This window comes from Belonocnema kinseyi, chromosome 8 (genome assembly GCF_010883055.1).
Source record: "Belonocnema kinseyi isolate 2016_QV_RU_SX_M_011 chromosome 8, B_treatae_v1, whole genome shotgun sequence".
Taxonomy (NCBI): Eukaryota; Metazoa; Arthropoda; class Insecta; order Hymenoptera; family Cynipidae; genus Belonocnema; species Belonocnema kinseyi.
The window spans coordinates 136,070,872-136,097,146 of record NC_046664.1 but is presented as its reverse complement, the minus strand read 5'-3'; the positions used below and the strand labels follow the sequence as shown (position 1 = coordinate 136,097,146).

The following is a 26,275-nucleotide window of genomic DNA, read 5'->3' as shown; positions in this document are numbered from 1 at the left end:
GTGTCGTTTTTTTCAAAAATTTAATTTTTTTATTTTTCAATGTTCCTTTTCACGAATAAAACAAAAGCTACGCGACCAATTATGAAGTGATTATTGAAAAATTTGTAAATATGAAATTCGATCAAAATTAAAAAAGTTATATGGTTTTCAACATTTTCAAAAAAAAAAGGAAGAAAAAAATAATTTTTTTAATAGGTTAAAAAATATCAATCTAAATTTCTACTAAATATAAAATATATGTATTTGGAAAATATTCGAGAATATTTTTTATTTAATAGCAATCCACACTTCACGGATATGCCTTATATTTCTTCACAATTGAAATGAATATCAGAATCTGACACTCTGGTATATAATTTGCTGCACTCGTTCACTCGCTGATTTACAATCTTTAATGTTTTCGTGAAATATCGGTGCATAATCTTAAAATTTTCTGCCGAAAAAAAGTTTGTTCATTTACGACTTTCAGAATGATGAGTTTAATTTTTATTCAATAGCACAATATCCAGAGAGAAATACCATTGGGTAAATATCCACATTGCTATAAGAGATCATTATTACTGCAGAAGACCATTCACAAGATACAAGCACATGATTTCTTTGGGGAAAACGAAATATCTCTCTCAGAAAATAGTCTTTTTAGGAATTTATTCAATATATATTGTCAGTACTCCAATATCACAAATCGAAAAGATATAACTTTTCTTCACTAATTTGTTTTAAATAAATAAAAGTTAATGCATAAATTTGGACTAAAAATAATTAATAATAAAGTGTTTATTTCGATTTGATGTTAAGAGTTTAAAAAGTGGAAACTCTGATTTCTTGCCTTTCTTGATTTTAAAATGTATTATTGTTTCACTTCGAATTAACAAACGACTTATCAGACGTTGAGCATGATCCGCTGAGTACATTCCATAATTTGTATAGGGTGACTCAGTATTACTCAGTATCTTGAATCAGTAGGACTCAGTATTAATTTATACTCAGTTGACAGTATTAATAAAAATCCCATGCTAGCATAATAGCCAACGCCAAATGTCAAATCTCTAGACATTTGAGCCAATGTAAGTGCTTTTGCGCAAAGATTGACGCTGAAGTGGGACGCGACCCTAACGGTAGGTATTCACTACCCAGATTGAAATAAACTACTGGCGCCGTACTCGCCCAGTACACATTGCTGGAGGCCCAATACCCGGTATCTGTACTGGGGCCGTAATGGCTGGTAATTCTCCGCAGTACTGGTCCCGTACTTACAAGCCGCTGGCGTACGAAAATGCCGAAATTAATTTAAAAAATTATAAAAAATCATTTAATTGTTTTTAGGGCCATCCATTCATAATATGACTGCATATCGCCCAAGTATTATTTATATTTACAAAAGTGTAAATTTTAAACTTTTTATTTAATTCTATTACCTACTATTGCGATACTCTAAGGATATAGCAAAAAGGTAGTTAACAAATGAATAATAACTGATTGCCAGTATTTTTTCTATAAATGTTTATGGCCCTGCTTAGAATGAACATATATGTTAAATTTTTTAAATTTTATTACAAATAAAAATTCAATGCAAAAATAATCCTAGGCGCGCTCAAATTTAAGAGCGAAGCGAACACTAATATTTTTCATTTGCTTTATACAGAAAAATCTATTAAACAGACAAAAAATATAATTGCTTGTTCACTATATATACAATGGGGATTTTGCATGAAATGAGATAAACATATTTATAGAAACTTGAAGGTTTGAATAACGTTATCGAGAAAAGAAAAAAATTTCGGTTTCTAATACTTAAAATTTTTATTTTTATTTTACGTACATTTGGTCACATTTAAACAGATGTGACGTCACTAAGATATACAACTGAGCCCCAACGACACCACTTTAGCCGCCAGTTGATTATCTAAGCTAACCTATCAATTCCTAAAAACGCTAGAAACGAGAAATTGAAAATAAAAACCAGATCAAGCGGGGTCAAATATGTAAACAAGAAATGGATGTGGAAATCAGCGAATTCCCTAAACAAGGCAAATTAGTATCATGGAAATGCAACGAGTTAAAATTATGTTAAAGCATAATAAAAATGAACTAGAGTGCTAATAATAGATAACGAATTAAAATTATGCTTTAACATAATGGTAATGCAACGTGTTACATTTATGTTAAAGCATAACAAAAACTCAAATTCCGACGTAAGAATAAAAATAAATTGGCAAATCTTTATATGTCGCCGAAATAATTGTAATGTATTCAATTATTATTATATTAAACCATAATTAAAATTAATTTCTATTTAATCTAATTAAACCAATAAAAATATAAGTATTTACATTTCTACAATATTTAGCTTAAGTAAACTTGGTTAACAGTCTGTTTCCTTTAATCGTCACTTATAATTTCATCTTCAATTAATTCCTCGCGTGCTTCTTCTTTCGATAGTTGCAACTTTGAACATTTATTTCCTTAATTTAAAACTGGACACTCTAATAAGGGGGCTTCAATAAACCAGAATTTTCTTGCCTCGACTCATTAAATAATGTAAACAAACAAAAAGACTTGGGACAGGGCGACTCGGTTCGGTTCGCAGGGATCGAATTTAGGACTCCGCACGCTATTTAAAAAAACGAGAAAGCTATGCGTTTTATTATTACTTTTTACATCTGAATATAAAACGACTTGGCTCGGACGCGTTACCCCCTTACCCCCCATGTGGACCAGCGTGGCTTTTCGTAGAACCCCCCCCCCCTCCCCCTAAGACGACTACGTTGTTTATGAACGGCCCCTAAGCATAGAGCTAAACAAGATTTTTAATACAAAAGGGTACGAATTGACGTGGAAACCTTGAAAATGACCTGTAATTTCATTACAACACCTTGGTTGTTTACTAATCTATTTTTAAAAGAAACTTTTAAACAAAAGAAACTTCGCTAAAATTTCGGAAAGCGATTAAAAACATGAAAAGATTTCGAAACATTTAAAAGGTTTTTAAATCAAATTTTCAAACTTTTGCAGGATATTAAAACATTTGAAGATAATATAAGAACATTTTATTTTGCTGTTCAGGCATTTAATTTAAAAAATTAAAATGTGTAAACAGCTTCCTTTTTACACATGCAAATAATTAAGCGTTTTAATTTTTAAAAAATTATTAATTGATCGTAAAAAAAGTTTACGAACCGGAAAGAACCCGGTAAACGCTCGGGATTTTTTTCCCTGAATGAAAACGTCCACTCAGAATCACATTGCTCTGATTTTAAAGCAGTATAGGATATAAATAAATAATTTTTTATCTGCAAAATTAACTTAAGTTCCTCATATGATTTAAAGATATTCTCTTTTTGTAGAAGGCGTGAATAGCGCTTGTAAACTGAAAGCAACATACTAATTGCATACTAAATGCAAATCACACGTTGAACGAATGAAAAATGTTGAGCATCAAGCAGAACTGGATGCAAAAAATAAGAGCTCTTTTAATAACCAAAGAGCATCTTGAACGGCTTGAATGTGCTGTTGAAAATCTACCTAGTCGGAAAGAGATTCAAGCTTTCTGGGAACAAGAATATTGTGAAACTCATGAGCTAGATGAAGAAGCTTCAGATATCTCACTCGTTCGTAACGTTTGCCAGAGGCAACTTTTGCAACGGCAAGAGGAGAATTGTCCACTAATTACTGCTGAAGAAGTGAAAAAAGTTATCGCTAGAACTAAGATCTTTTCAGCGCCAGGACCAGATAAAATCAACAACTTTTGGTGAAAGAAGTTCATTTCTACGCACGAAGGACGCACGGTACTGATCCCTAAGACCGGAAAATTGTTCCTAAGACCGGAGATTTGTCAAGTTAAAGAACAAACGGCCAATAGCTTGTTAAAACACCAGCTACAAGTTATTCATTGGCCGATACTTGCCTCGATGTCCCTCTTGCCTCTATTTACTGTGTCCCGAAGCAAAAGTTCTGAATACCTATGTGACCCGCCAACCGTAAGATAATTAAAGGTCAACTACCTTTTATATCATGAGGCGAGAGAAAAAAGGTGGAAGAGTCTACATCATCGACATTGATTTTCACTCAACCGAAATTTGCGGTCAACCTATAAAACCAAGATCCATAATTATATCGAGTAAAGGCATCAAGTAAATACCATATGGAGGAATGTGAAGCTTGCATCTATTCATCTTATTGTGATTTCGATTACAGGCAATGTGCACGCAATATGAACTTAACATCTTGAACATTTTGGAGTCAGTCGGGTACTGGCAACAGCTCAGATGGCGATTTTATTAAATACCTGTCGCATTGTAAACAACTTTCTCGACCATCAGAAAACAAGCGAATAAAAACCTGTGAAGTGGCAGATGGTAGCTCTAAGAAAGCATAGAGAGGTGACTTTTGTTACTTTAAACGCTAACGGTCGTTGTTTAAGTATAACAGCGGTAAAATATGAACCCCAAACTACACCATGATCATACTTTTGTACCTACAACATGATCACAAGTGATTTCAAACATCGTATTAAATTAACGTTAGTGTCGCGGTAGAGCTTGAGCTTTCCTCTCATGACTTTGATGGCTTTTCATTGGCGGCACCATTGCTACTGACAGAGTTTCGCATGCCAGAAGGCAGAGGATGAAGAGGAAAGAGACTAAGAAGAACACAAAACCCACCAATAATAATAGAGAGAATTTAAAAATTTTGAAACGCTTGTCTTTTTACGAGCATCGTCGGGGTGCTCCTGGAGTCGCCGCTGGGTGCCACAGCATACGGGACGGTGGTGATGGTGAATGGCGAGATGGTGAGGCAGATCTCACTAATCAAACAGCTGGCCAGTTAGAACATCTGCGACAAACGGTAAGAAGTGGAACTTTAACTGTGCCTGTTGAGGATGTTTTAGCTAGCGTTAGCTATTTTCAGCCAATCACCTTGAACGAAATACCATAGGAGAGCATCAAGTGGGATACCACAATGAAATAGGAATTCGTGCGTCTATTATGAAACAGCGGAGTTTGAAACAAAAATGCAAGAAGGATAAAAGTTAAAAACGAAATTTGCTGCAAAGTACATCAGTTTGAGAAGCCGCTTCACGCGATCAAACAGGAGTTCACTGAGAAAAAGTTTGAAACATAAAAAATAAAAATAATAATATGCGGCTCGCGGCCGTGGTTTAGGTATAACAATAGTAAATGACAAATCCAAACTGGATGACAGAAGCTGGCATGTGTACAAGTATTTCTATGTAAAAAAGAGAATAACTTTTTTATAGAGGCCAGAATTTTGCACATTTTTCTATAGAGCCTCAATTTTGGCAAATTTAGCCGTTTTTTTATAGGCTCGAAAAACTGACAGTGGTCGCCATTTCTCAATATAAATTGTTTAGACATTGTTCAATCCATATCGTACGTTTACAGGTTCATTTACAACCTATTCGGAAGGTTTTAGATCAATTTTCAGTTCGTTCCTAATTACCTCCTTCATCCGTCTTTTTTGGTACTTCTGTGCCTGGCTTATATGGTGAGGGGTGAAAAATCTGAGCGCTGCTTTGAGTGTGTTAGTTATGACCACATTATCCGAGATTGCCCCAATAAAGGGCAAAAAATATGTTATAATTATAAAAGGACTGTGCACATCAGCAGATATTGCAAAACCCCCTAAAACTACTTTGGAGTTCGGCGACGGGATTATGAATATAACAATTCAAATTAATTTTATTCTCGTAGTTTTCAAGGTTCAGGTCTATGTCAAATGACGTTTCTCTCAATAAAATCAGCTGAAAAACAATAACTTTCCATGAGGAAACAAAAAGGTGAGCAGCTCCGTAAATACTCAAATTTTGAAAATAATGTAGAAGTAGAAGCGATTGTTACAAATGCAAGTAGCGCACGTTTGGATGAATTCCTGGCAACATTTTTAGCAGATACTGGCGTCGTGACAGAACATTTAACGAACTAAGATTTTCTTCAAGATATTTAATCATTCTGATCAAGGTGAGAAAAAATGTGCAAACAAAAATAATTTAACAGACCTGACAACGGAGGGAGCATGTAATTTTAAAAATTTTTCAGAAAATAGAAACTTATTCGAAATAGACATTTATTTTCTCTGAAGCTCTCAAGGAAAATTGATTACCATTGCGAAAATTGGCTGAAGTGAGTCTTGCTATTTATTTAGAGAATGAAAAGATTGGTATATTCGACCCGATTTCAAATGAACTTTTGATATCAGGTGTCTACGAACGTGTATACTGGATAATAGAATGGAATATTTACAATAGCAGCAATTATGTGAATCTTCCAGCGATTACAAATAAATGAGAACTTGCAAATCTACCTGAAAGAAGTTTTGAAATAAAAAGAAACGTTATAAGAAGCTTCACTGCAAAAAATAAGTCACAAGAAAGCTCATCACAGGAAAATAAAATCGAATTAAATGAGGCAATGCTGTAGCACGTGAGGTTCGATCACGCCTTATTACCGTAACTTAAGGCTTTACAATTGAAATTGCCGGACTATCTATGCGCCATAGGGTGGTCCAAAAATGCATTAGAAAATATTTTCATCGAATTTTTATGAATAAGGCCCGGAAATTTGTTCGAATCCAAACAAAAAATTCTTTTTTTCCGTTTAAAAAAAATTATATTAAGAGGTGCCGCACGCCCCATGAAGTTTAAAAATTATTTCACACATGAAAAAAAGTTTTTTCAAAGTTTATTCGAAATCCTCAATATTAGCTGAATGGAGTTAAAATTCATCATTTCTGTTGAGAATTAGCCATAGAATACGAATAAAATATTACTTTTTAAATATCCCCCTCATAGGTCTGTTTTACAGGGTCCCAAAAAACCCATAAGTGAAAAATGGGTTTTACAAGTTTGTGGCGCTAATTATGATTTTTTGTTAGTTTTTTAATACAAATTATTTCTGATAATTAGATATTTACATGAATTAAAAAAAATTATGATTGTGTTTAGCAATTTTCTCTTGGAACAGTCAAAAAGTCGCGGTTAAAAAAAAAAGTTTCCTTTTTGTCTTATTTTCAATTAGAGTGATGTGATAAATAATTCAAGTTAACTAAAATAATTATTGCCTGTCTAAAACGAATTAATTTAAATAAAGCTATCTTACACAAGGAAAAAACAAAGAATGGAATAATTAGGAGCAGGTGTGAAGACTAGTTCTTTAATTACTTATTGATTAAATTACTTGTAAAAGTTTTGTTTTGAATGAGACACCCTCATCTAAAAATGAGAGCGGCTCCTAGTGGAACCAAAATAACACCGGCTCCTAGCGGAACCGCGGCAAATCACACTTATGACCATGTCTTACGACCGTGAGATGGGTGATTACAAGGCAAGATAAAATCACAAGGACAAGCCTGCGTACCTTTTTGTGTCTTGAGGACTTATGTGATCCAAGGATGACAGCTTTCTGCATCCAACTTGCAAATGTATCTGCATACTTTCGGCACAGTGGTATGGCTTCAAGGTTACGAACCGGTAATAGCTTCGCACCTGCGAGAGCACCGATCACAAGGACAATTACTTTAACCGAATATTTTGGGTACAGTCTTTGCAGATCCCTTTTCAGGTTTTATCCTTTTCCATTAACGAGTCTACTCTCTTCTCTTCTATAAACCTAATCTTTTCCTTTTCCATTTTTTCTTTAAACTCTTTCAGTTTCTCAAGCTCCTATTTCCTTTCTCCAACTGCCTTGCTTCTGGCCACCACCTTTCTGTGTAGCTATTACCGGGAAGGGCTCGGACCCAACGCCGTAAGAGCGACAAAGATGGCAATAAAGCACTCTTAGGGCCACATTCTGTCTGTACAGTTACTTAGTTCCCGTTTGGGCATCATACGCTCCGCACCTATCGCTGGGAACTTCTTGACATAATATGTGGCCACGGTATACTGAGGTGGAAATTACACCGTCCTGGCACGCGAAAATGAAACCCCCTGTACCTGAATGAAGCCCTGATGATTACAGAAAAGACAAGGTTTGGTTTTTTGACAAGAAATGTTCTTCTACATTTCTGTAAAAGTTTCCATGCATTTTCTTGTCAAGTAGCTCTTGGCGATATTTTTCAACCGCCGCTTTCTTTACTCTTGACTTTTAGAAAAGAACGATCTAGATAAATTAATGCATTTCCCTTAATTCTGATGTTAAAATTTAAGCCAAGGGTCTCATCGGCCTGGATCTCTGCCATATGCAACAATGTGAGCAGTACTTAGAACAATTCAGTTATTAAGAAACTGGAGATTTAGAAGTCCTCGTCTGCCTTCATGGCCTGAGATGTATAATCTCAACAGACGAATTGATATGGAAGCTTTTTTATATCTATGATATGCATATGCATGACCTTATGTGAGGTGATATCAAGGATCTTAAGCGTCTTCTTAGTCCATTGAACCACCCGAAACGAGTAAAGTAGAACCTGGACGGCAGCCATGTTATTGGAAGATACCTTGTTCAACGCCGACCGATTTGCAGATCTCGGGAAGGCCAATAATCTTCCCTTTTTTCAGATGAATTTTGGCACAACACTTCTCCAATCTAAAGTCCATACCCATCTCTCCTAGAATAGATCTTAAGGTCATCCATATACAATACATGAGTGACCTTATGCTGAAAGACGCCTCTATGAAAGGTGACGTTGTTTGTTTTCCATCGATATTTTTCAGATGAGATGGTATATTTAGTTTTCCAAAGGGGCATTTATCTCTCTATGCATCCCACTATGCGTGGATGAACCTCCAAGCTGTCGAACAGACAGCTGATAAGTCTATGAGAGGTTGAATCAAAAGCTTTCTGGTAGTTAATCCAGTCCATTGACAGGAAGCACTGATGGGCTGCTCTCTCTTTTTAGGCGCACCTGTCAATTAGCAGGTTCTCTCGGCATCCTGCTACACCTTTTTTCGGGACACGTTGTTCATACATCTCTCTCCAAGAAGCTCAATTCTTCAAAAAATCCTATTGTCCTTTCCGACTTTTAATATGAGGTGTATTTTCCTCATTGCGTATATATAGTAAGGACGTTTACTATGCAGTCATAGGTCATATAATTATATAAACTCTAGCATACAATGCAACCCGTCTTGCATTTGTGTAATGCAAAAAAGTACTATATAGGCGATTTTATTTCGGTTTCCAAATTTCCCGCGCTCGAGATCTTGCGCTGATTGGTCAAAGACTTTGAAAGTCAGAAGACGTGCGCAAAATATACGTATAACCAAATTCTGAAAAAAGGTTATGTTCCCCAGGATTCACCGCGCATTTCAAATAAATAATTAGTTGCAAATTAAAAAAAATGTAACACAATATTTGAATGTGTTCATAAAAATTTTCGGGACGTGGTTTCTTTGGGAAATTTTTCTTAAATCTTTCTTTGCGAAATCTTTTTTATTCGTTGAAATCATTGAAATATTTGAAATCTATAATTAGTAAAAATAACTTCTAAGATGTTTTGAAACCTTTTCAAATCTTCCAAATGTTTTAAAATCTTTGAAATCTGGTAACTGTAACCTTTTAAATATCTTTGAAACCCTTTACATCTTTTAAACGTTTAAAAATCTTTGTGAAATTGTTATGAAATATTTAAAATCTGGTAAACACACCTTTATAAAATGTTCAAAATTCTTTAAAAAATTTTAAGATCTTTGAAACATTTTAAAATCTTTATCAATGTTTTGTAATATGGTGTATATTTAAAAACCAAGTGGTGAAACTCTTGAAAATTCCGTTATATGGCCATGGCTCATTCTAATAGGCCTTTTTATTCTAGACGTCGGCAGTTCGCACGTGCAGAAATTTTACATCATTTCCGTATTTTTCGAACAGTTTTGTGTCGAAATGCATGGAAAATGTTGTTAATAAAAACAATAACAAAAAATTAATTTGTAAATAACAGTGATTTTTAAGGTAGAACATTTTTAAGTCTACTTAAAGAAACGGTGAAAAAAGTGCAAAGAGTGCGGCGACCAAGGCCATTATTTGCATCTGTTGGCACCTGTCATCTTCTAAAAAATGCTTAAAAATTCGGCGAAACTCACGGAAGATCATGTTCCAGGTGCAAAATCAGTGCACGAATCAATAGAAGAGCACAGTATGGAGCAGCTACAACGATGTTGTATATGATGTTGTATATGGTTATCTCAATAGAGTAGACGACACTCAAGGGTCCTTTGTTAAGCTTTCGGATTAAAATTTAGAAGTAAATTTTTTTTAATTTCATAGTTAACAACAGCCTAAAACATAATAATTTGGAATCTATGGGTTTCGATGACTTAAGATATCTAACTTTTTTTTAATGCTTAAAATTGGAATTAATAGAACATTTCTCGTAAATGGAATGAGATACGACAAAAAAAAAACAACATTTTTGAATTCAACTAGAAAATTGTATATCAGTATATAAGTTATAATTATAAATAAGTATAATGAGAAAATTCATCAATTAAAAAAAAGTGTTAATAATTTGAAGAGGAATTTAAAAAGGTAGAGCGGATTAGCCACGACCAACTACTGTAAATAACTCTGCCCGCCCGGTACGTGACGAATACAAAAGGAGATAGTTTGAGAGTCGGAGATACTCGTAGTTTGAGAGATTTGCTCAAACTATCTCCGACACTATTTTGTTTCAAATCCACTTTGTTTATAGACTCTAATTGGCTAAGCTATTTCGCTAAAGAAAACTCAGAGATTTCTTTCGGTAGGGTTTATACAAGATTTGCAGTTCAGAACTTTGTTTGAGTAAATATTTAATATTCAGACAAATATAAAATAACACAATATTATATTTTCTACTTCTCTTTTTCAAATTTAGACAATAAAAAGCCATTTGCTAGTGATTTTCTGGTATAAGGAATGTATTAACAAATTTTCCTACTTTTATATAAACTGGTTATAAATACATGCGCACTGTCGACGTCTAGAATAAAAAATTCTATTCTAAAGTTGAATTAATATTGAAGATTTCAGCTAATAATTTCTATAATTTCGAAGTCAAATATCACCAAAAAATGTATACTTTAACATTCTATAGTAGTGGAGACGAAATTGTCAAGGTCGCTGAACACCGAGCTTATAAGAATAATTCGCCGCTTCTTACCTCTCATCATTTGAATTTCAGAGTCATCGTTGCAATTTTTATAATCATACGGATTGCAATTTTCGTTGCAGTTACTCAAAAGCGTTTGATTCCCATATTTTATTCAATAAGTAAAACAACAGATTTTATCACCAATGAATTACGTACAACCTGCAGATATTCACTTCATTTAATTGATTAAGATCGAAGTACAAAACGATTTTGACACTTGTCAAACGTCAAATATCACTCACGACCCGTTACATCAGTGAAAACCAACTTCAGTTTTTAAGAATGTACTTGATGCACGTCCCGAATGTATTTATAAACAATTTTAATGTTGTGTTACATTTTTTTTTAATTCGTAACTAATTATTTATTTAAAATGCGTGGTGAATCCTAGGCAACATAACCTTTTTTCAGAATTTGGTTATACGTATATTTTGCGCACGTCTTCTGAGTCTCGAAGCCTTTGACCAATCAGCGCAAGATCTCGAGCGCGGGAAATTTGGAAACCGAAATAAAATCGCCTATATAGTACTTTTTTGCATGACACAAATGCAAGACGGGTTGCATTGTATGCTAGAGTTTATATAATTATATTCCCTATGACTACATAGTAAACGTCCTTACTTCATATATATATACACTATACATGCATGTGTTATACATGTTTTTCCCCTGGGAAGGAGAAGTGGGGGGGCTGATATTGTAATATTTACAGAATCATATTTTTATATTACGTTTTGCAATAAACTTCTTGTTGTGATTCAAAACAAAACTAGCATTACTCTAAGTATATATAAGTTTGTAATAAACAAGAATAAATAGTTTGAACGCGCATTCTGGCTAACTTGTATTAATTATTACCTCACTAAGTGTATGTATGTATGTATATTTAATCTCTCCCTTTTACGGGTTTGAGGGCCTCCGCCGCTCCCTGTACATAAAATTTACATTCCATCCTTTAGGGGATTTATTAGACTGGAAAAACGGGATTCCATCTTAAAGCCACAATTTTCAATATTTACTCCTTATATTTTGTTTAATAATAAAAAAGAGTAGAACAATAGAGGAAAATTTCATTGACACTCAGTGTGGACTCTCTCGCTGCATTCTCATCGACTCTTGTGAAACTCAAGAGACAGGCACCCTGGGGCGCGTCCAGATGCTCGTAAATCATGACCCTTTGATTGTTATGAGCTGTAGGTCAGTTACAAATACTTTTACTACGAGCGCATGAATTGATTTAATTTTAATTAACAGACTTAGCTTATTCATCTAATTGAAAGAAAGTGAAAAAAAGATTCATGAAAATTTGTTAACATTTGCAGTAATAATAGAAATTTTAAAGTGCACACGACAGTATAGCCAGATACTATCTTTTCATTCCCAAGAGATTCATGCCGGTTGCGAAACCTAACATTTGAAAGGATGACTGGATAAAATTTTAATTGCCAGAATTTATTTTCTTCATATAATTGGAAGAAAGTAAAAAACATATTCCTGAAAATCAAGTAATAATGGCAGTAAGAATGGAACGCTGAAGTCAATTTAAAAGTGTAGCTTTGCCGACAACTTGACACCGAGCTTGACACCTACTCCCTCAATCTGAAAAATAAGTACTTTATCTCAACTGCTGATTAAAAATCGTTATTAATTTCGAATAATAAGTTTTACTAAATGAATTAGCAGTCGGCTAGTTAAGTGAGAAAAGCTTGCAAAAGCAATTACTGACTTCTGTCGAATAAGTTTTGATTCCTCTTAATTATTTAAGATACTTCAGATATTGTGGGAAATGATACATATGTAGTTCTATTTGTTCATTTCATAAGAAATCAAAATAAATCAATGAAAATTCTTGGAATTTTCCGTTTAGAAAAAGCGTCTTAGAACTATATGAAAATTTCTTGATAGTTGAAATTATATAAATAAGGAATAACAACTATTTATTGATGGTTTTACATAGGAATAGTGACTGAAAATCTCTCAAGGAAAATTTAAAGTAATTTTAGTGAAAAGCAAATTATTTTGTAGACCAAAAAGCCCAAATTTAGTTTGTGCAAATACAACAATTCTTGACTCTGTAACCAAATTAAGTAAGTTAATATAAAACTTTGGCTTTTTGGTCTACAAAATAATTTGCTTTGCACTAAAACTACTTTAAATTTTTCTTAAGAGATTTTCAGTCGCCATTCCCATGTAAAACCAACAATGAATAATTTTTATTCCTTATTTATCTAATTTCAAATATCACGAAATTTTCATGTAGTTCTAAACCACTTTTTCTAAAGGGAAAATTCCAAGATTGATTCTGTAACCAAATTAAGTAAGTTAATATAAAACTTTCGCTTTTTGGTCTACAAAATAGTTTGCTTCGCACTAAAACTACTTTAAGTTTTTCTTGAGAGATTTTCAGTCACTATTCCCATGTAAAACCAACAATGAATAATTTGTATTCCTTATTTATGTAATTTCAAATAACATGAAACTTTCATGTAGTTCATAGGCACTTTTTCTAAAGGGAAAATTCCAAGAATTTTCATCTATGGATTTTGATTGCTTATGAAATGAACAAATAGAACTGCATGTGTATCATTTCCCACAATATCTTAAGCATTTTAAATAATTTAGAGCAATAAGAACTTATTGGAGAGAAGTCAGTAATTGCTTTGGTAAGATTTTCTCACATCGTTAACTAGCAAACTGCTAATTCATTTAGTAAAGCTTATTATTCAAAATTAATAACACTTTTTAATCAGCAGTTTAGATAAAGTACTTATTATTCAGATTCAGGGAGTAGATGTGAAGCTCGGTCTCAAGTTGTCGGCAAAGCTACACTTTTGAATGGAACTCAACGTTTCCATACTTTCTGCAATTATTGTCGTGTGCACTTTAAAATTTCTATTATTGCTGCAAATATTAACCGATTTTTATGAATATCATTTTTACTTTCTTCCAATTATATAAATAAGCTAATTATGTCAATTAAAATTGAATCAATTCATGCTTTTATACTTTAAATATTTGTAATTGACCTACATCTCATAGCAATCAAAGGGTGATGATTTACGAGCATCTCGACGCGCCATTTGACGCGCCCTAGGGTGCCTGCTTCTTGAGTTTCACGAGAATCGATGAGAATACAGCGAGAGTCCACACTAAGTGCCACTAAAAATTTTCCCTATTGTTCTCTTCTTTTTTATTATCAAAGAAAATGTAAACATTTCATCCAAAAACCGGCGCTGGTCAGTAAAATAGACCAACATTTGGATGCCGTATGTAAGAAAGTAGGAAAAATTATTAAAAATTGCCGCTTTAAATTAGAATCCCGTTTTGCCAGTCTAATGAATCCCCTTAATCTAAGCTATCAGCTGCTTATCTTCTAATGTTTCGCCTTACTTAAAAATAAAATAATAACAAAAAATAATACTAATAATTCTAGTAATGAGCGATGTTCTAGGATTTCCATTTCCTTTTACCATAAAAAACAAACCTTTTCCACAATTTTGAATTTAACTTTTGCTTTTTGATTTCCTTTTTTAGGATCACCCGTTTGGCTTTGCCCTACTCCCCTGCTTGCCCTTACTTCTTCCAATTTCTTCATCCACATCACTCCCTGTCCACTACCATCCAAGATCCATCTTACACACTCATCCACACTCAACTGTCCCTCTTCCTCTCCTGTACATCTTTCTAATACATGTGCCCATGACTCCATTTCCTATCCACATAATCTACATAAATTCTCCTTTTCATCCGTCCAGTATCTGCATGCTCTCACTCCTCCCAGTCTAAAGCGTACAACCCTACTCCATTTTTCTTCCCTTTTTATTTCTTGCAGATATTGTGGTTCCGTCAACCTTTGACCATCATATAACATCTATTGTACCTCGAATCTGAAATCTTTGTCCATCTCTCTTCTTCTTGTTTAACTAGTAGCTCTAACTCTATGTCCTGCCATTCCATAACCCCTTCTCGTATCTTACAAACCCTTCTCATTTTTCTCCTTTCTTCCTCCCATTTTGAATTTCCCAAATTTCCTCTCGCCTCATTGTTCAGAATTTCGCCCAAACATGCTTGAGTTATTCTGTTTCTCTCCCCCCTATTTAGCTTCTCTTCAAACTTCCAGGCTCTCTTAATTTGTCTAGTAACCATTTCTCCCTTCCTAACTCTTCTCTTAACATGTATCCTGGGCAACTCCCGCTAACCCCCATTACCCACTTCAGAAATCGATCATGTATACTCTCTACTTCCCTATGTTCCTTCGAACCCCAGATCTCTACCCTATAACACAATACCGCCCAAACCAGCGTTTCAAATAACTAGACCCTCATTCCCCAATCGTCCTTGAACCTTCTCTTTCCTATGGCCCATACTTGACCCATTAATTTACTCGCACATTCAATTCTTTTACTCACCTGCAGCTCGTTTCCCCCTTCTGCCTCAAACCAAAAACCTAAGTAACAGAATTCCTCTACCCTTTCCACTGTTTGTCCGTTCATTTTGCAAACGTAATCTATTATGGTGTTTCTACGTCTGAAACACTTCACCTTGGTCTTCTATACGTTCACCGTCAGATCCTTTGCTCTCACATACTCTTCCAAAATTCTCAGCTTTAGGTTCATCCCTTTCCGATCTTCTGTTAACAGAACTACGTCGTCCGCATAAGCTAGAGAATATATTCTGTTATTACCCAATATCGTCCCCCTTTTCCTTTCTTCTTGAGCTTCTCCTCTAGGTCTGCCAACAGCATATTAAACAGTAGCGGACTTAAAGGGCACCCTTGTCTTAGACCTCTTTCTATCCAGAATACCTCTCCTTTTTCCTTTCCTATCTTCACCCTAATCCTGGTTTCTGTAAAAATTTCCTTTGTCCTCTCCACCAGCATTCCCTCTATTCCCCTCTCTTTCATTGCCTGCCATACCAATGTTCTGTTTACTGAATCATAAGCTGCTTTGAAGTACACGAATAACGCGGTAATTTCCCTCTCTTTCTCCTTAGATTTCTGTTAACCAAGTAGTTCAGTACGTAAATGTTCTCTATGGTTCCCATCCCTTTTCTAAAAACCCTTCTGATTTTGTGGAATACTTTCCCTTTTCTCTATCCGGCTCTCTAGCCTTTTTCTTAAAATTTCTGCGTATATTTTGTAGCCAACTGGCATTAAAGTGATCCATCCATACTCTACCTTATTTCCTTCCCCTTTCTTGACAACTGGTACCACCAGCCCTGTCAACCACTCTTCTGGCCACCCTTCTCCATTTCACACCTTGTTGCAGATCTCCCCCAGTCCTTCCCTGACCTCTTCTCCTCCATACTTCAACGCTTCGTTCTCCATAACATCATCTCCTATAGCCTTGTTCCTTTTTAATCTATTTATTTCCGCATCCACTTCTTCTCTTGTTATTCATTTCCCTACCTCCATTTCTCCTTGTACTAATTTTCTACTTTCCCCTATTATCCTATTTTTTTCTCCCACTAACAGACCCTTGAAATAGTCTGCCGACTCACTCAATTCTATTTCATCAGATGGATTCTGGGAAGAGGTAAGGAAATAGAAGGATTGAATGCGATTAAGGAGGAAGTTACCTAAGGGATATATATGGCAGATGCAAGAGGCAAAAAAGAGAAGATAAAGGGAAGAAAGAAAGAAGATATGGTGTCAGGAGTTAGGAATGAAGTAGAGGAAACAGAGAGTATAGAAATGGGATTTGAGGAAGCAGATGGAATAATGACGAGATTAGTGAAGATAGAAAGAAGAAAGTTTAGGATAGTTAACATTTATAGGAGAAGGGGAGAAGATGAAGGTTGGAATGTGATTAGGAAATGGGTTGCGAAAAAAGGGGAAGAATTGGTGTTGATAGGAGGTGATCTGAATGCTTGGACGTGGGAACAGTGGAGAAAAATATGGGATGAAAAAAATGAGACTTTCAGGAGAAATTCGAAACATAAACGGGTGGTCAGGAGGGTAGGACTTGGTTGCAAATTCTGGGAGAAATAGGATGGTTCATTTTTAATGGGAAATCAGAAGGGGATGAAGAAAGGGAGATTACATTTTCAGGAAATGGGGAAACAGTAAGACTACATACTGGCCGAGGAAAGGATAAAGAGGCTGTAATGTATGATAAATGGGGAATAGCTAAACTAAGAGAATATACAGAAAGAATAAAAGAAGAGAACGCGGGGATCAAAGATAGGGGAGGCGTGGATGAGATGTTGGGTAAGATGAGGGGACGGGCAATGAAGGAAGTTGAAGAAATTAGGCCAAGTGAGGAAAAAAGATGTGGGAAAAGAGGTTGGTGGGATGTGGAATATATAGAGAGTAAAGAGTATATGAAGATATCGTTAAAGAATTGGAGAAAAGGAGAGATAGACGGGAAGGAGTATAACAAAAGAAAAAATAAACAAGGGAAATTACTTGATTTCAAACGACAGGAGGAGAAGGCAAGGTACATGTAGGAGGTATAGAAATCAATAAAGGATGGAAGAGAATGGGAGGTGATTAATAGAGAAGGGAGTGGATGGAACGGGATCAATAAAGAGATAAAAATGGACGAATGGACGGTATATTTTAGGAAATTTCTAGAAAGAGTGGATAGCAAGGTGAAAGGGGGAGGTAGAAAGATCAATGAGGGAGACATCAAAGGTGAAAATGAAGTGACTACAGAAGATGTTAATCAAGTAATTGAGAAGGCAAAAAGGAACAAGACGACAGGAGAGGATGGGATAGAGAATAAAGCAGGGGAGGGTGTCCGATGAAGTGGAGAATAGAGTTCCTCTCTAAAAGAAAGGAGGGGATAGAAAAGTGGAAGATTATAGAGGAATCACGCTCATGCCAATAACATATAAAATATACGCGAAGGTGCTCAGGAAGAGATTAGAAGAACAGATAGAAGAGAAAGAAATTATTCTACACGATCGAACAGGATTTAGGAAGGGGATGGGGACAGTGAATAATATTTTTGTTTTGAATTATCTAGTTGAAAGGAACCTGTCAATGGAAGGCAATGAAAGAAAGGAAGGTAGGCGAAAATTGATCAAAAGGATAAAAGATTTCTTTACGGAGACAAAGGCAGGGGGAGGATCAGGGAACAGAAGAGGGAGGAGTTCTAGGCGGGAAGGGGTCTTAGGCAAGGGTACCCATTAAGTCCGTTGTTATTTAGTATACTGTTAGCAGACCTAGAAGAGAAAATGGAAAAAAGAGAATAGAGGGTACAGTGCAAGGGAGTAAGAGAATATACTCCTTAGCGTACGCGGAAAATGTAGTGATTCTAGCAGAGAGTGAAAGTAAAATGAACTTGATAATGAATGGATTTGAAGAATATGTGAGAGAGTAAGACCTGACAATTAATGTCGCGAAAACAAAGATACTGTGTTTCAGGAAGAGAAAGAATGAAGTAAAGTACGGATGCAAGATAAATGGAGAAACGGTGGAAATTGTAGAGGAATTTTGCTACTTAGGATTCTGGTTCGAAGCGGAAGGTGGAAATGATCTGCAGGTGAAAAAAATGTTGGAAAGTGCGAGTAAAGCGATGGTTCAAGTGTGGGGGATTGGAAAATGAAGATTCAAAGAAGACTGGAAGATGAGAGTATGGCTGTTTGATGCACTGGTGTGGTCAGTGATGTGTTATGGAGAGGAGATTTGGGGATTGAAGGAGTACAAGAAGGTAGAGAACATACAAGAGAGATTTCTGAGATGGGTTATGGGAGTGAGTTGGAATTGCCCAGGTTATATGCTAAGAGAAGAAACAGAGCGAGAAATTCGTGATAAGACAGGAAAAGGTTTTGGAACTTTTGAAAAGAAACTTAAGAGTGGAAATGGGAGCAAAGTCGCACAAGTATGCCTCCAGGAAATATTAAATAGAGAAAGGAGAGGAAACATGGCACATTTGAGATAGGAGGAGGGGATATGGCAAGTTAGAAGAGAATGGAGACTGTGTAACAAGGGGAGGGAATGGCGGGAAGTAGAGGGAGAAATGAACAAGACGCAGGAAGAGAAAAGGTGGGAAAAGATTATGAAATGAGATGGATCCTGAGTGGATATGGACAAAGGTAAAAGTGGATAAAGAATTTCGAAGATAAAAGCCCACTCTTAAGATAATCTATAAGAGCTAGGAAATAATAAAAAGAAGACGATGCGATTAAAGGATAAGTTAGGTTAAGTTAAGAATAAGGCATAGTTGTTAAGTCAAAATGTAAAAAATATACAAATGGAACGGAGCCCTCGAACCCGCAAAAGGGCGAATAATAAAATACAATACAAAGTAAATTTACCATTAAAACAATCCATCACAAGGATAAGATCACTTGGACTCAACAATTAAAGAGTTATGGCCAACTTTTAATGTTTGCGACATAGCAAGTTTTTTTTTTAAATAGTAAGAATAAAAATTATAAATGGAAACATCTGCATGCTTAGCATTAAACCTCATTGTTTATTTTAAAACAATTAAATTTAGTTTTATTCTTGATTGATTACAAGGAAACTAAAATATGTACTTTTTTCACCAAAAGTTCAATGCTAAAGTTAGATAAAATCTTTTCATTTTTGCTATAATTTGTCATAACATACAAGTGGTCTCATATTTGTTGCCAGTAAGGCATTTGTAAAAGGAATAATTATTTATTTAAAAAATCAAAAAATAACTTGGATTTTTAATAGAACTGTCTCTTATTCGATTGATCAGTTTTATTTAAAAAGGTTACGGTACGAAACATCAGTTAGTCGTGTGAATAAATGTTTCGACAAAATAGTTCTTGTTCTCATTTAACCAATTCAAGTACTTTATATTTTGCATTTTTTATTTTGTTTTTAAATTGTAATATTGTAAGATTTCTTCGATGAACACGTAAACATGCCCCGGATAAATAATATGAATTAAACACATCAGAGCAAAAGAAAAACTCCTCAGAGTCGGTAGAAAAAATTAGACAACTATCGTTGCGCTGTCTTGCTCTTCAGGCAATCTGCGTAAGGCTTTCTCTTTCTAAAGTTTCTTGTTTCGTACTTCGTTACAAATCCGAGAAATGCTTGTTTTCCTTTGCCTCAAATTAAATATGCGTTACGAAACAAGAAAATATCAATTCTCTCGCTGTGGATCGTTTCCCACAATAATATATTATAACTTGCTTTTGGTAACTCCGACATCAAATTTATATTAATTTTCTTCTAATATTTTCTTTTATCATTTAGAAGAAACATTTTACCGGTAAATATTGCAAGTTAGGTAAATATAAAGAAATTATTATGTAATAAATATTAAATTATAAATATACCAGATAGAATGTCGATAACTAGTCCAGGGTTTCTGAAGGAGTGGAAATACATCATATCTCCAAGACTGCCGTCTGTTAAGGCTGGACTGAATATTGGAATTTTGTTCTTCGCAGCCCAGTAACAAATTGATGCTGGATTATCGATTTCTTGACCTAATCTGGTTATGACTTTTGATGGTGTCCAAAGTATTCCCTAAAGAAAAATAAGTATTTTCAATTGAAATTAAAGTCCAACCGACTCTATATTAATATTAGAATTTGTTTTGGTCTTCCTTCGCAGTGATTTCGTAGAATTTTATTTTTTCTCGTTTTCTAAAATTAGCTAATGAAATTATTCTTCGATACGATGGCTGATGAGCTGCTGAACAGATAAATGAAGGACATACTCCCTAAATCTGTGATAGAGATTCAGGATCCATCCATCGATTGCATTATTAATGGTTGTCGCTTAACAGCTCAGAAAGGATAAACGCAAAGACATAAGGTTGTAGCGGGTATTGTACATCGCAAGTAAAGCGAGCTAAGGCATTAAGTAAAGATAATATGGAGGAAAGAGAAATATAAATTTTTTCATCCTATTATGATTATTGCTACAGGCAATGTGCATGTAAGATGTGTTGAATATCTCAAACATTCAGAAATCACTAGGGTACTAGCAGCACATAGTGCTCCAGGAGCGCACTTTTTAGCCCAAAGTCAAGGTATGAACTTGAATCAATTGAATAGATTTTGATTTTTTGGATTTAGTTTGGACCAATAAATCCATTAAATGGCGCAAAATCTACAAAACTCTAAAATTTGAAAATTCACATGTTTTATTCAAAGAATATTCGATTATTTGTCGTAACGTTTTATGTCGAAACTTCATTCCTCCACATTCCGCTTCATATCCAAAAAATTAAGGTACCAGTGACTTCCTTAAGATGTAAGCTTTGTCGCAGGGGTGCATTCCTTTGCCCGAATTCATACCCTGCTGAACAAACAATGAAAAACTGCGCGCTCACGCATGAAGCCGTCCCACAGTCGGTTGAAATGAAAAAACGAGGCTCAAAATAACTTGTAGGGCGAAATTCATTACCGATTTTGGATTTTGTTTTTAAAAAAATTCGGCGCTCAATTATTAACAGAATTATGAGAACTAACTTTTTCATTTTTGTTCATTTGCACTTTTATGTCAATGCAAAAAGAGGAAAAAATGTGGACTTTGACGGTTTTATATTTCTATCTTCTTGAAAAATTTTTCCCCTGCTCAATATCGCTTGAATTTGATGCGCAGGGGTGCGTGAATGAAAAAAAAATTTTCTTGTTGAGTTAATTATTATCAGCGAATTATATTAACAAAAAAGAAAAATCATGGATTGCTCGCTCGCAAAGTATAATTGTGCGTTAAAATTGCTTACCTTTACCGTCGCTTGATCTTTGTTTATATTTTTTTTTAACAAATGTCTATTATTGGCATTGATAGGCAAAAATAATTGTTTTTCTTCTTATTCGATACAAAGTATCTTGTCAGTGACACATGAAAGAATAAGAAAGTAAAAATATAAAAATTAAAATTAAAAAAATTAAAAAATGATATAAATATCTGATACAAAATATGAAAAAGGGGGTCTCTGAAGGCCTGTAACCTCCCGGGGGTAGACCCTGGTAACTGCAATTATATTAGATTTTATAGGCTAACGACAGGCACATTCATGCAATCATGAACGAATTTCTTCCTCTACCATGTTGATGGGTTAATTATTAGATATCAAGAAAAAAACCTCAATATAATAAGTAAAAAAACAACATTTTTACATGATTCACATTTTCATACTGCCCAACTAAAATTTTAATTCCGCTATTTTGAATTTCATTATTCTCAAAACATTTCTAGAATTCAGATTATAAAAACTAACGAGTATATTATTTCAGAAGCATTATTAGCCACAATTTATTTATTTCGAAAAACATGGCCAACATTTTTTATCCGCCATTTTTAATTTTGGATGTTTGTTACCAAATTCATATTCAGTGACCCAAAAACGCCGGAAAACCGATTTTCCTGATGAATGAAAAATTTTGTAGTGTTTTCAGTCGCCATTTTGGATCCGCCATTTTAAATTTTGATATTTTTGACATCAAATTCGGCATCAGCCATGCTGAAAACCCTCTTATACAGACTTTCAAGTGAATCGGATGAATATTCGTTTTTTGTCCACTTTTCGTGGATTCTGGCCCACTGTGCAGCAGCCCAAAAAGCGGTTTTACTAAACACCTGTCGCGTTGTAAGGAACTTTCTGGACTATCAGGAAGTAGGTGTCTAACCCCTATGGAGAAATAGATAGTGGATTCAAAAAAGTATCCAGAGGTGATTTTTGTGACCTTTAACAGTCTCGGCCCCTGTGCAGGACAGCAGCGGTAGAACAGAACTCCAAGTTGCACTATACACAACCTATTACAACATCGTCGCAAGGACTTTATCCAAGAAAAAGTGTTGAAAAACAACAATCATAATCTAAGGTCCAATTAAAAGAATAGTTCTCCTATGACATACAGAAAGTAGGGGGCATTGTAGATGTTAAGTGAACTTTATAAGAGCGCAAAAAGCTGACGGGGAAACTAATGAAAGCAACATGTAAGCAGCGTGGCTCGAGCTTGAACAGGCTTGTATTTCACATATTCCGAAAATATATGTTCTCATCATCACTACCTCCGAAGTATCTGGGGTCATAAAAGAGACAAAAAGTAGGCAAGCAGCTGGCCCGGCACGATGCTCAGAGTTCATCGGTATTTCGATTGATTGCCCGTCTTTAAATTTTATACAAGTCCTAGCATCTATCATCTCGAAAAAAGTTTACATGCACTCTAAAGCCAACAACATCTTTACAGAAGAGCAAAAGGGATGCTATCGTAACACACGGGGATGCAAGGACCCGGTAAAAATTGAAAGTTACTCATGTAATAAAAGCTCAACCGGCGCAGGTTATACACTGATTATAAATAAGCTTTTACCTCAGTACCTCACGGTTACTTACTTGAGATTCTCGGGACTTATTCAAACACGGTAGGAGGTACTATTAGGTTTTATGGAACAGTAAAACGAACATTCCTGAAAGAAGCATTCATTTTCGAGAAAACCTTTGTTAAAGGAACAGTGCGTCCCCAAAAACTCTGAACATGCAGAGGCATGTTGGATGTCCGTCCATTGTATGCATCACAGATCACACAAAATAACACATATTTCAGTAGCAAGCGAGACAATCAACTTTATAACACCATGTGTAAAGAAGACAAGAATTCCATGCCTCTGAACCTTACTGATCCGAATCTCACAAGCATTCAAACTGCCCCTCTCAAACGGATTGCACGCAAATGAAAAAAAAAGTAATTACGAAGATGGCATGACAGTTTACAATACCAACCCAACGCGAATACTGAAGCTTCCAACCTGTGCATACAAAGGGAAAAACTCTTCCCTGAAACGAAAGCATTTGTTGATAAGGTGCAATTTAACTCAGAGCCGGCGAAGATATCGGGGTAGGGGGGAGGTAGGTATAATAACCCGATGCGCGATGCTCCGCAACTGGCCAACAATACTGCAATTTGACCTTTTTCATTTTCGAACTGCAGCAGTTTACATAATTTACTCAAACTTAATAAAATTTTTTTCATTTCAATTCGAAAATATTTTAGATGCACCAAAAACTAATTGCATTAGTAAGCTTAAGTATTTTCCGTTTTGTAGATTTCGCCAGAACCGAGGATCCGAAAGGAAAACTTTCTTTAATTGTTTTTAAAGGTTCTAGTTCTGAAGCTAAAGGTCCAATAGTAGAAGAAGTTTCCTTACAGAAGACAAACATTTTTGCGATCCTGCCACTGCGCGACATGGCGCACCAGTCGTAAACACGTTTTCTAGCCTCAAAGTCAGAGAGACACTGACACAACCAGAATCTTGATGCAGTTCAGTGCAGATGTGCAATCTCTAAGAAAATGTTGTTTGCGACATAACGACATCAATATATAGTTCTTTTAGTATTTCAAAAAATGTTTTTACGAAGTATTCAATCTGCAAATCTGCTTATCAGTAAGCTTTTGTTATCTAGTTTCTTTACTATCGTTAAATTTCTGGCATTCTAATTCAAACATTATTATAAATATTAACATATCTCGTGACATTATTCAAATTGTTTTATATTTTCGAAAGTCCACTTACTTAAATTTATTTCCAATCTTACATATTATTTAAATTAATAAATACATGTGGAAAACATTGATTTTATCGCCTCCAAATTTCAAATAAAACCACTACTACTCTAATATTACACCCCATAGTGGAAATTTTTGCAATTAACCGGAAGCTTCAATAAGGGAACATTCCTCTCCACGAGAGTCCCCGGACTTGTGTATACGACCGTGCTCCAACATAAAGTCCTCCCTTGCCTCATGAAGACACTGCTTCAAAGGATAATGTCAGTGATAATTCAACTGCACATTCTTTATCTCAATACTTGCCTTCATCACCCAACATGATTGAACCATAATTTGATATAGGATCACACATTTTTTAAATTAAAATTTACATCCAAAAGTAGCTCGAAACTTTGCAATCGTGTTTTCCAAAAAAATGGAAAGGTAGCCCTCAATTTTTCACAAAGAAGAATTTAAAGTATTATTCCGGAAGCTCAAAAATTAGCTGTGACATCACCTTACGGATATTTCACTACACGAACATGAAAAAAGCTTCACGAAAAAATCCCTGAACATAAGAGTAGAATTTTGTACTAAAATAGTTATATTCTATAGAAACCATACGAGAGAAAATTACAAACAAAAACTTCGTTGATTGATTTGCTATTTCAGACCATACAGTACGAGCAAAAATGTGTAAACAAATCCTAAAGCGACAGCTTGATGTAACTTTGGTGTTAGCTGAAAAAGGTTTAGTTTTTCGTAGGGACAAACTTGAATTGGAGAGCGTTTTAAGGGTAACTGCCGCTGAATCCTTGAACTTCTACCAAAATATGACTCTCAAGAAAATCGGGTAGAGATTACGGATGTATTACTTATCAGCAGATATTTAGATAAATTTATGGTTTTCTATACAACTGAAGTAATAAATTGCATTCTTCAATAACGCAAGAAAGCAAAGTATTATTAACTGATTGTGCATGAAACTTTACACTCTGCTCATGCTGAATGAGCTACATTTTTAGTGCAACATGTAAATTTCACCAATGAAAATAGAGGAACCTGAAAAGTCAAACAGCTTCTATCGTAAGTTGCTGAGTGTACTCAAAACCTTTGTATGTCAAAACTGGAGGCATTAAAAGTTTCTTTAGCAGATTTTCGAGGTTAAGGATATAAACATGGCAACAATATGAAAGGGGTCTACAGAGGAGTTTATGCGAAAATACTGACTGCCAAGAGTCTAGCTGCCTATTCTGCATACGCACTGTCTCAACCTAAACGAAAAACAAGCAGCGGAGAGTTGTTTTACTGCCCTCTCATTTTTTGGTATCGTAGAACAATTGTACGTAACCTTTAGTTCCACTTCACAGATATGGGAAATACAATGGGAGAAAATAGAGTGCTGCTCTCTGCATTCAATATTTTGAACTGGTACAAGCAGTTGATAAGTTATTATTATTGAATCTGACAGCAGAATGTCGTAGTGATGACATGTAGACTTAAAACGCATATACGAACATAAAATGTCTACTTACGGCATCAATCTAGGTAAAGTTTAAAAAATGTTGACATTGTGAATGAAGTAATTTAGGCTTGAAGAAAAATGCTTGATATCAACTGTACAAATTAAAAGAGCTTATACGCAGACTTGCAACTTATGCGTAATGGAGCCTGGGAGAACATTCGAAACAAAGCTGTCATTGTGGTAAGAAACATCGGATGGCCAGTATCTTATTAAGAGGAAGCCAAGAGA

The 26,275-nt window shown here is 35.0% G+C and overlaps 1 protein-coding gene across 6 annotated transcripts in view; it reads right to left on the bottom strand.

The window, feature by feature from the left end:
• Positions 1-26,275, bottom strand: part of LOC117178774 (probable deoxyhypusine synthase) — a 178,163-nt gene that overhangs the window by 49,306 nt on the left and 102,582 nt on the right. For all 6 annotated transcript variants that reach the window (XM_033370239.1, XM_033370237.1, XM_033370240.1 and 3 more), the window contains one exon: positions 20,353-20,545. In XM_033370239.1, the coding sequence (XP_033226130.1) occupies positions 20,353-20,545 (193 nt within the window). The remainder of the gene's footprint in view (positions 1-20,352; positions 20,546-26,275) is intronic.